This window comes from Cololabis saira, chromosome 15 (genome assembly GCF_033807715.1).
Source record: "Cololabis saira isolate AMF1-May2022 chromosome 15, fColSai1.1, whole genome shotgun sequence".
Classification (NCBI taxonomy): Eukaryota; Metazoa; Chordata; class Actinopteri; order Beloniformes; family Belonidae; genus Cololabis; species Cololabis saira.
In genome coordinates, this window is record NC_084601.1 from 25,251,593 (window position 1) to 25,263,488 (window position 11,896).

Genomic DNA, 11,896 nt, shown 5'->3' on the forward strand with positions numbered 1-11,896 from the left:
GAAGTAAATAAACCAATTATTAGAGCTTTTGCAGCTGGGCTGGTACCAGTTCAGACGCGGTTACATTTTGGGGCGTTGTGCAGCGTTGTGCAGCGTTATGCAACGACGCTCACTAACAGAATGCTGATTTTAAAATGTCCAATGTGTTTCCTCCACTGCTGCCTCTGGTTTGCTTCAGTGGTGAAGCACCTTTTCTTGTTTTCTCTCTCTTTTTTGATCCGAGCACACGAGAGGCCTCCGTTTTTATTGAAGTGTAAATGTTTCCCTCAGGTTGTTTGTTAGCTTATTCCGCTGACAAATTTGAGATCCACATCTGTCAACAAGTAAAGTGGAAGGAGACGTTTCAATTATTACTGAACTACATCTGCAATATACTGTGTCATGGGGATACTTTTTTTGGCTTCATTTTTGTTAAATTGATAATAAATTAAGATTAAAAAGGGGAAAAAAAGGAGTCAAATGGGCTTTTATTCTTTTTCTGTCCTCACTTATGGCAGACGTCTCTCAGCTCTGACCAGGGAGGTCTCCTTGACAGAGGAACGGGGTGGGGGTCTCGACGGGGGGCATGTGTTCATGGGTGGCGGTGGGGAATTCGGGGAACAAAGAGCGGGCCATGTGTTTGTCTTTTGTGTGCCACGCTGACGTGAGCATCTGCAGCAGAGAGCTTAAACAGAGCTGCCGGACCTCAGTCCAGAGACAATGGCGTGAATTCATCTGCTCCCTCTGAAGCCGACTGGCCGGAGAAGCTGCCCAACTAATTACGATCCGGTCTGTCCGTGTTTGTGAAGACTGTTGTCGTCTGGTGTTGGACCGGGAAGTGTCGCGCTCCGCGGTGCACACTGGTACAAGGTAGTTGACAAAACAATGGCCACGGTTACATGATGTTTTTTAATTCAGAATTAATTATTCCGAATTAAATAATTCAGAATTAAACTATTTTCCTTTCGAGTTTACATGGAAATCACATTTGATCAGCTTTATCCAACGTAGGGATACAAAGGGAGTTGAGAAGGGTTCTGATTGGATAGGGGCGTGGACCGGAAGTTACGTCTACCAGAAGAAAAACAAACTTAGCCGCTACAACTTTGAAAAGCTCACAATTTTTATGTTTCCTGCCATCTGTTCTTTTAATTATTTCCAGCTCCTCCAATCTATTTATTAAATAAATCATCTTTGCTCTTGACCACCGTTTACTGCGTGCTGCCATCTTGAAACTTTGTTTCGAAAACCAGCCCAGCACGGAATATAAGCATCATGGCGACAGACGGGCAAGTGAACGAGCAGCGCAGAAAGACCGGAATTAATTTAAAGCGGAATGAGTATATACATGATCGCTGAAATATTCTATTCGGATTGAAAATCGGAATAAACCAGCCACTTACTTCAGAATTAAGTTTAATTTGGAATCGCCATTTTCATTCGGAATTAGGTGTTTACATGGTAATTTTTACTCATTTTAAATAGGATTTAATTTTAATTCTGAATTAAAGAGGAATTAAACTTCCCATGTAAACGCACTGAATGAGTGCACTCTGGACGTAACTCTAAGGAAATTATTTGCTTTTGTGATTTATAATAATTACACTTATTTATTATATACTTAAATATTCAGATAATCTGGCAAAATCTCTGTGTGTTACGGGGACAAGGTTGAAAATCAATATTCGTAACACTGCTGCCTGACATGACTGTGAGTGAAATCAGTGCACGGATTCAGGAACATTTCCAGACATCTCTATCTAGGAACTCAGTTGGCTGCACCGTCCCCCGAATGCAGCTTAAATGCAGCTTTGATACGGAGAGGAAGCCGTACGTGAGTGTGATCCAGAAATACTACCATCCCCTCTGGGCCAATGCTCAATTGAAATGTACAGAGAGAAAAAAGTCACACTGTTTTTTTGTGGTCCAACAAATGAACGCATGAACACAGCACCCCCACACTAAAGAGGAGAGAGCTGTGTTTGCAAAACACGTCTCCCGTCTGGCTTTTGGTTCTTCAAAGAACAAACGTGTGATGGATCTTGGTGGATTTTGCTCTTTAACTTGACACTTATCTAACATTTGTTGGTGAAATTCTGTCTTGTCGGTATCTTTTGCACCAAAGGCATGTTTGATGTCGTGAAAGTCATTACACTCAACCACATGTATAAATATTAATGTATATGTACAGTGAGGTTATTAATTATTAATGTGCATATACAGAATGAGATGATACAACTGGAGCCAGTCGTATCTTCTCAGTGTGTCTCATGTGTCCTGCTGCTCTTTACTTGGAACAGAAACCGCTTCAGTATGATCAACTGCTCTAATGACCCTGGTGATCTCTGGTTTCCAGACTCCAACTGCGTATCTGACAGGAAGTCCAGCTCTCTCATCCACAGCTGCTTCAGTGATGATGATCATGAGATGTTTTTGAAGTCACCTCAGCTCAAAAATCACTTGTGATTTGCATCTATCGATTCTTCTCAGCTCTTTGTGAGACGGAAAAACAATTATCTTCATGCCAGAACATAAAACCGGGCATCCAACTAACAAACATATTTTTTTTTTAAAGATAAAAAACAAGTCCAGATATCAAATTTAAAAAAAAACAACCAGATGTATAATTAAAAAATGTATCTGGATATACAAATATCCGTGTATGTGCTCAGTCCTTTTTTCTTTTACTGACTTCAGTTCAATAATCACTTTTGATTTGCTTCCATAGATGTGTCAAATATCTAAGTACCAAAACTTAAAAAAAAGAAGGAATATCCTAATATTAGTGTTCAAGTATGTCCAACACTCCACTTCTTCTTCAAGCACAATCATCATGAATGTATTTGGAAAAAAAAGAAAATAAATCTGGATACTGCCATTGGATTAGGGTTAAAAGTTTAAAAAACCATCCATATTTAATATTTATGTATGTTTATTACTGTAAAAAAGAGAATACAATGACAATATTAGAGGTAAACCAATAAATCACCCAACCACTTCATTTTTTTGTCATTTCTCATCTATTTTAATAACTGTCCTCAGCCTCAGAAAAAACAATAGGAGGACTTTTGGTTAAATTCTATTAAAAATAAAGTCACGCAATGTACAATGTCAGTATTTATTGTTGTCTTCGTCCGAACCACGTACATATTTAACTCTTCTTAACTAGATGGTCCCGGTACGGCATTTTGGATGCCAAAATTGAAATCCAGATGTCCACCTAACAAACGGATATATCTGAATATCTGGATCCAGTTCAAATGTAAATATTGGGTTGGATTTGTATTTTTTAATCTTTGTATAAGTCAGCCCTGGCAGCGGATGATCAAATGGATTAAACGTTGAAGCACCATGGTGTATAAGGTGACTTCACCAGAGATATCTGCACAGCTCAGTAAATGGGACAAGGATCAAGACTTCTAGAAGAACAGGGACCTTAATAAAAAAACATGCACCAGTAATAATGCACCGGTTTGTTAAAGTGCTCTGCCCTGCAGCCACAGCAGGCCAGCGGGGCATCAGCGGTCTGACTTGTTTACAGCAGTGAACATGCACCAGTGAGTCAAAGTGCCGACACACTTAATGGAGGGAAACACATAAACAAGCATAAACATGTCTATGCTGTATCTAGGTTAACTTTGTCTGGCCAATCTGCTCTGGTTTCTCTACCCTTAATCTCCTCCGCTGCCTTCACATGGAGGGAGGTAGAGCTCATAATACGCTCGGATTTCCTCTGCAGAGGGTGTGAACAATGAAACTGTACAACACGGAAACTCAAATCATCACTGACAGTGCAACAAGACCACTTATTCGCTTTTTGTTTTTAAGGATTTTCTTTTGTTCACTTTAATTCAGAGCTATGTCTAGTCTAGTAGTAAACTACTAACATAAAAGAATTCAAACTATAACTATACAGGGTTTGAATTTGTTGATGTTATAAAAGGTAAGAATATGTATTCATTTTATTTATATCTAAATGTTAAATGGAAATACTTTAACATTTTTTCTTTATTTTCTGGTTTTCCTTTCTTTTTTATATGCTACCTCTTTAGGTTTGCTTTTAATTTTTGTTGTAATGTACTGTATATTATGTGTCGGAGGGAAGAATAGCTGCTGTTTTGCTGTAGCTAATGAGGATCCAAATAAAACTATAAAACTATAATTCAATACCAATTTAATTGAATGACACACACTGTAAATTAATTTTATAAGCTGGTTTTAACATTTCCAGACCTCACAGAGGGTTTGGTTTATTCAACCTTTTCTGAGAATCCTGAAAAAAGGGGGAAAAAAATTATTTCTTGTTTCCTTTTGAAGAAGAAATACATAATTTGGACGGGTCAGTTCTGCTAAATTATGCATTCGTGCCTAGTATATTTCCCTGCAGGGATCAATAAATTATTTTTAGATTTAAAATTCTGAATTTAAGTGGTGTGTTTCTCAAGTGGTGAGTCGGACCCAAAAGTGGGTCGCAGGCCCATTCTCAGCGCCTCGGTAAAGGTAAAGGTCACAGGTAGAACTACAACTGTCAAGTGTTTTGGGAACAGTTGTTGCTCTTCTTTATCTAATGTTTGTGGATGAATGCACAGTTAATCCTATACAGTCTCAGGTTTGATTTAAGAAGTTTTGATTTGGGTCGTGGATTTTCATTAAGGACTGATGATGGGTACCAAGAACGGACCCGTTGAGAACCACTGCTATGGGGTATACGATCATTTCCAAAGCCTACCTGGGTTATGGTAGGAATTACTCACATAGTTTGTATTATTTTAGCATCAGAAGCCCCAGAAATCTCTAGTAATATTCTCAGTTTCTTTTGAGAGAAAACTGATAAGAAATAATCCTTTAATACACCTGAGATTTTTGGTGTGGCATTAAAGTCCTTATGAAAATTGAATTGTATCTCCATGTGTTTCCATATGAAGCTTCTGGCACAATAGTTTAGATTTGCACGAGTATCTGACGCATCAATGACTACAACCTGGAAGGTTTCCTTTAGTCCTGTTCACACTTGGCATGTTTGGTTTAATTAAAACTTGGAGTTGCCATATTAATGTGGTTCAGCTGAACGCTACCACCCACATTTTAGCGACTGTAAACCATAGGATTTCTGAAGAATGCTTTTGAAGCCTCTTTTTAATTGCCATGCACAACGCTGTATTAGTGGCGTGAGTGAGTGAGTGAGTGAGTGAGTGAGTGAGTGAGTGAGTGAGTGAGTGAGTGAGTGAGTGAGTGAGTGAGTGAGTGAGTGAGTGAGTGAGTGAGTGAGTGAGTGAGTGAGTTAGTTTCAATGTATTGTCCTTTCAGAAATTCTATTTGCATATGTGCCAGTCAGAATACATGGTCAAAAACAAAAAAACTGAACTATATATACGACAATTCGACATAGAACGATTACCAACATGATTAAGTGCAGTATAGTACAACACTATACAATAACATAACTTAACACAATGTTCCTAAAGTGCTTCACACTAAACCTAGTGGATTATGAAATGAATAATGCACCTAACGGCATGACCTCAGCTAACCGTTGGCTAGACTTCTAGTTAGACTTCTTAGTGGGGTCCTGAAACTGTCCCGGGTGAGGACTGCTCCACCGGAGGACCCTGATGAGTTGGAGAATGTTTATCTGGGATCCCACAGTTAGCCCTGGTTAGCAGCCAGAAGCATTTCAGGCTAACCCAGAACCAGACACTACAATTACCCTCAAAAAGCCATATTAGCTTTAAAACAAGAACAGTTGTCATCTGTTACGGTTTTATTCACAGCTCAGAAATCAAGTTCACTGGCTGTACTAAGTAGCTCAAGTGACAAGTGACATATGACTCAAATAAGTAGGTTGTCAATCAAAAGAAGGCATCACTAATTATCCATGAATTTGTGGTTTTATATGATATTACCTGATGAGGTAATATTAAAGTCTCCAATATACACATACTTGCAACGACCCAAGCTCACGCTACTCCCCACCCATGCTTCTGTTCCTCTTAAATTACAGTGCCGATATCATAAACACGAGACCACATACGTAAACTATTCTTAAATGTCATGAAAACATTGCCTGTGGTAATTACAGCTCTGGGTAGTTCAAGCCCAATACCCCAGAATACACACAAGTGAAAAACCTTTTGAATGATTAAAATGAAAATCATCCTATCATAGTAAGTATTTCTCCTCTCTGACTTCATTAGTGTCTCTTATGGTTTTGGGAACTTCTGATCCATTCTTTTTTCCAACGTTGCTTCAGTTCATTGAGTTATATGGACATTCACTTCTACACAGCTCTCTGAAGGTCCTACCACAGCATCTCACTCAGGTCCACGTCAGGACTTTGACCAAGTCATTCCAAAAACTTGATTCTTTGATTTTTCATCCAACCTGATCTAGATTTGCTGCTGTGGTTCTGTTCAACATCCTGTCACATGATCACAGTTTACCTTGGAACACCGTGGAAATTCATAGTCCACTCAATGTCTGCTTGTGTCCACATCGTGTGGCAGAAAACCAACCCCAAATAACCATCCGTCCTCCACCGTGCTTGGGTCTGAGGTGTTTCAACTGAAAAGCTGGTTTCCTCCAAACATTGTTCTGGACATGAAGACCAAACGTCTCCACTTTGGTCTCATCTGTACAGAGGACATGAGCCAGAGGTCTGCAGGTTTGTTCGGATGCAGTTTTGTGAACCTCAGTTGTACTTGGATGTTCTTTTTAGACAGAAGAGGTTTTTATCCTGGAAACTCTTCCAAATAAACCGTACTAGTCATGGACTTTAACAGGCTTAGTGAGACCTGAATATATAAAATGTTGCATGATGTTAACATACACCTGAACGCTCCAGAGCAGAAAATGGATGAAAGGTCTGCTGTTGTAGAGGTCTGCACACCTGCTGATGATCAGTTTGTTAAGAGTATAACTGGTATAAGCACATTGGTTCCAACTTATATTCCAAAATCTTAAGGATTCAGTAAGGAGGTGCTTAGTATTGCCAACATGGTTTATCTATTCATTCATTTATTTATTTATTTATTTATATTAGCATAATTCATGTTAATTAAATAATGTCATGATGCAAAAAGGCGATATTCTATTTATGGGAAATTACATATACCTAATTCTAAGGTCACTAGGATTAGATCATTTTTTCACGATTTTGCAAAAAAATACAACGTAAGATTGAAAGGGGATGATATCAACTTTTGCACAACTGTAAATATGTTGTTTCCTACATATTTTACGCCTTACAGGGCACATATAGGAAAGCTGGCATTTATCAAATACAGGTTCAGCTGTTTTTCCAGGTCTGTTACAAATGATCAGCCCTTACTTGGGGGTGGGGGTAAGAGGGGGTTGGGTGGGGTTGCAGAATCCCAGTGAAGCCAGTATAACGATCCACAGAAACAGATATTAAACAGCAGAGAAAGAGAGCATTGATCTTCAGCTGCACCCGCAGGGCACTTCTATCCCGATGGGTCAATGGAGATCCATACGCCTGCCCCCCCTCCCCTCCTTCACTCTGCTTACCGGACCTAACATCAGCATTGTGTTCTTCTAACCATGTGCTGCTTCTCACACGGTGGATGAGCCACAGCCAGCACCACCCAGAACAGCAGTAGCTTTCCCTAGAAAGCTCCTGTACTCACAGCATCAATATCAACATCCGACCATAGGCTACTTTAAGACAAAACACTGCATCATCAGCAAAACTGTGGACTGCTGGTGCTGCTTGTAGTTGCTCTAAAGGAGCCACATGTCAAGATAGTTCACATTCGTCATCTACTGCACATACTTCAAACAAGTATGTTGAAATGTCCCAGCTGCACCCCTTCAACACCAATTTGGGAGTCAATAGATGTCCCCTTTAGGGACTGCAGCAGATATGTTATCATACTATGTTAAAGCAAGATGGTTCCAGGGGATCAACACTGGCCACATGCTGGAAAAAAAACATTGAATAAAGGTAATCCTCATATTCAAAGACTTAAAGCAACCCCCAGCATTTCACTTTGTTGCATGGATTTACATTTCCACATTAATGAACAGTACAAGAGTGCTTATGAATGAGGTATTGATCCAGCAACTCAGCATCTCCAGAGGTGCTGAAACAAGAGAGAGAGAACTGACCGTACCTGTTTGCCAGATGTATATGGGTTTAGTTTCCATTGCAATTTGCGCTTCAAGTGCCCAGATGAAGAAAAAGAGCAGTATTAACCTCCACAGAGAGGGGGACGGTGCCCATTTCAGAGCTCCCGGCATAAACACGGCTCTGCCAGGCAGCCCCATGGCCACCACGCGGTAAATACTGTAGTCCCCAATGCAGTCAGGAGGAAAATGCAAGCCTGGCCAGAGCTGTGGTGAAGAGCTGAAGCGTGCTTGCTGCTTTGTCCACAACAATGTGTCAGAGTAGAAATCCTCTGCAAAATAAGGCTGAGGTCCCCTACATCGTATTTGTCTTTCCTTTGGCTCTTCTGTCTTGGCTTCTTAATGTTGATGGGAAAAGATGAGTTCTGGCAGCATGAGGAGAGAAAAAAAACACAGGGAACAATGGATGTGTGAGCCCAGCCTGCTGCTGCTGCTGCTGCTGCTGCTGCTTACGCCGGCTTGATGCACCACCTCCCTCCCACATGCACGCCCTCTTATCCCTCCCGTCTTCCCTCCCTCCCTCTCACTTGTCTCTCATGCCCTTTTCAAAGGACACGGGGAAGCTGCTTTGCACTCTGATCGAAGTGGAAGGGGAAATGTTTTGTTTGTTGGTGAAATAAAGACTGCAGTGCCTTGAAGTAGATAAAGAAAATGTCAATGATGTGTGGGGAGTTTTTCTGTCCTGAAGGGCTTTTTTTTTATATGTTGAACCATATCAGTGAGAGTACTTCAAACTGAACTTCTATGATAAAACCAATTTAAAACTTGTTGACATACAGTGGCAAGAAAAAGTATGTGAACTAAATGTGACCTGATCTTCATCTAAGTCACAATAACAGGCAGACATATTTCATTTTTTTTCATTTCATTTCATTTTATTCTTTATTTCATTCATTAAAAGAAAAACAAAACAGTTCAATATAATTACAACAAATCTCTTTCCTTGAATGAAAGGTAACAGAAAGAATACTAAGCTTATTTTATCTGTCCCTTTTTCCTAAGAAATCAAATTTCAATTAATGTAACAATAAAAAAAAAAAAGAAAGACAAATTACGCAATTAAAAAAAACACTTTCCAATAAATGTAACGTAAATTGATTTCAACCAAGATTGACACTTTACAGGTTTAATCCTCCTCCCTTTTTAATGATTATACTTTTGGATTCGATAGTCATTGATTGATGTATTTGATACGTACACTTTGTGAGTGTTATCTCTTTTTCCCTGTGTTTTGGTGATGCTTACGGACTGCAATTCGGTATGTGACCTTGTTTGAATGTGCTCAGGTGTTTGTTATGAATGATCATCTGGCGGCGCCTGATTGGATCACATAGGCCTACCAGCCTATAATAGACAAGCTATATATATATATATATATATATATATATATATATAATATTGTAATTGACCTGTACAGTGCCTTGCAAAGTGTTCCCCCCCTTTGCTTTTTACATATTCTGTTTCATTACAGCCAGTAGTTCAATATTTTTTTAATCTGAATTTTATGTGGTGGATCAAAACACAATAGTCTAAATTGGTGAAGTGCAATGAGAAAAATTTATACATAAAGCTATTTTTTAGAAATAAAAAAATGAAAATTGGCATGTGCATATGTATTCACACCCTTTGTTCTAATGCCCATTATGTCCTGTGTGCAATCTAAGTGTCACCTGATCAGTACATATACACACCTTTTATGAAAGGCTCCACAGGCTGCAACACCTAAGCAAGAGGCACCACTAACCACACTGCCAGGAAGACCAAGGAACTCTCCAAACAAGTGAGGGACAAAGTTGTTGAGAAGTACAAGTCAGGGTTTGGTTATTAAAAAACTACCAAAATCTTTGATGATCCCCAGGAGCAGCATCAAATCTAACCAATTGGAAAGAACATGGCACAGCAAACCTGCCACTAGACGCCCGCCCACCAAAACTCACGGACCGGGCAAGGAGGGCATTAATCAGAGAGGCAGCACAGAGACCTAAGGTAACCCTGGAGGAGCTGCAGAGGTTCAAAGCAAAGACTGGAGTATCTGTACATAGGACAACAATAAGCCATACAATCCATAGAGTTGGTCTTTATGGCAGAGTGGCCAAAGGAAAGCAATTACTTTCAGCAAAAAACTAAATGGCACATTTTGAGTTTGTAAAAGGGCATGTGGGAGACTCCCAAAATGTATGGAAGAAGGTGCTCTGGTCTGATGAGACTAAAATTTAACTTTTCGGCCATCAAGGAAAGTGCGTAAACCCAACACATCACATCACCTAAAGAACACCATCCGTGGGGATGTTTTTCAGCAGCTGGGACTGGGAAACTGGTCAGGATTGAGGTAAAGATGGATGGTGCTAAATACAGGGATATTCTTGAGCAAAACCTGTATCACTTGATTTGAGGCTAGGCCGGAGGTTCACCTTCCAGCAGGACAATCTCAGTGGTAAGATGTGGCGAGCTCATACAGACTTATCCAAACATCTTGCAGCTGTGATTGCTGCAAAGAGTGGCTCTAAAAAGTATTGACATTAGAGGGGTGAATACATATGCACATGCCAATTTTCAGTTTTTTATTTAAAAAAAATAGCTTTATGTATATATTTTTCTCATTTCACTTCACAAATTTAAACAATTGTGTTCATATAAAATTCAGATTTAAAACAATATCGGACTAAAGGCTGTAATGAAACAAAATATGTTAAAAGCGGAGGGGTGTGAATAAAGGAACTGTATGTGTGTGTAGATATGTTGCTATAGAGCTACGCTGCAGGGGCACACCAACATGATCCACTGAGCGGTGCCCATCACCCCTCCTTCTCTTCCTTGCTCAGTTATTGATCAAAAATATATCATAGTTCTCCATTGTTGTCTTGTAGTTTGTTGTTTAAATGTGTGCGCCGCCCGCTGGTGAAATGTATTCCGTAATAATTGGACCTAAACAGTGAAGCTGAAACTCACATAATCTGAACAGTTCAAACTCCAGTTCGTGATCTGCAGAATGAACAAGTTCACGTTCAAGTTCTTTATTTGCAAACATGTTGCGTTCAGTTCAACGTTCTCACAGAAATGAACGTGTTCAATGAACGCGTTCATTTGAACGCGTTCATGCACAACACTGTTAGCCATTGTGTCTCTCCTTTCTCTGTTATTCATTCTCTCTGTCTGTTCTCTCTTTTCCTGCTCTGTCCAGTCTGGCCTCCGGCAGGAGGGTCCCCCCTTATGATCCAGGTCCTGTTCCAGGTTTCTTCCCTCCTAAAGGGGAGTTTTCCTTGCCAATGTTTGGTTCACGTTTTTTCTCCCACTACAGGAGTTTTTACCTGCCATTGTTTGTTATGTTTATGTAATAATTACTCGGGGGTCGTGTTCTGGTCTCTGGAAAGATCCTTGAGACAACTTCTGTTCTAATAGACACTATACAAATAAAATTGAATTGAATTGAATACTGTCCTGCATAAAAATGCAAACTGTTTCCCCATTCTTTGATGTTTAAAATGCAGCAGAACAACTGTCACATTTGATGCTGCTGGTGTTTCCAACTTGCTGCCAGTAATGCACTTTCCTCTCTGAAGTCAAACAGCTTCCTTCTATGGTCTAGTTACTTCAGCCAAAACTAATTGCAGTCAGTGGCTTGTGTTTATTGCTACTTTAATAAGAGACACATAAATGTCTGAAGTTTGCTGCCTATAAGAGCCTCCTGCTATTGTGAGCCATACTTTGGGGTATATCTGAAGACATTTGATCAAGACTAATAGATCTGCATAAAGATGGAAAAGTGATACAATGT

General features: G+C 39.7%; 1 protein-coding gene across 1 annotated transcript in view; it reads right to left on the bottom strand.

Moving 5' to 3' along the window:
• The window catches only part of thsd7aa (thrombospondin, type I, domain containing 7Aa), a 115,480-nt gene extending 106,951 nt beyond the window's left edge, over positions 1–8,529 (bottom strand). The window contains exon 1 of the mRNA XM_061741162.1: positions 8,109–8,529. Within this exon, the coding sequence (XP_061597146.1) occupies positions 8,109–8,262 (154 nt within the window). The 5' untranslated portion in view covers positions 8,263–8,529. The remainder of the gene's footprint in view (positions 1–8,108) is intronic.
• Between the last annotated feature and the right edge of the window lie 3,367 nt (positions 8,530–11,896).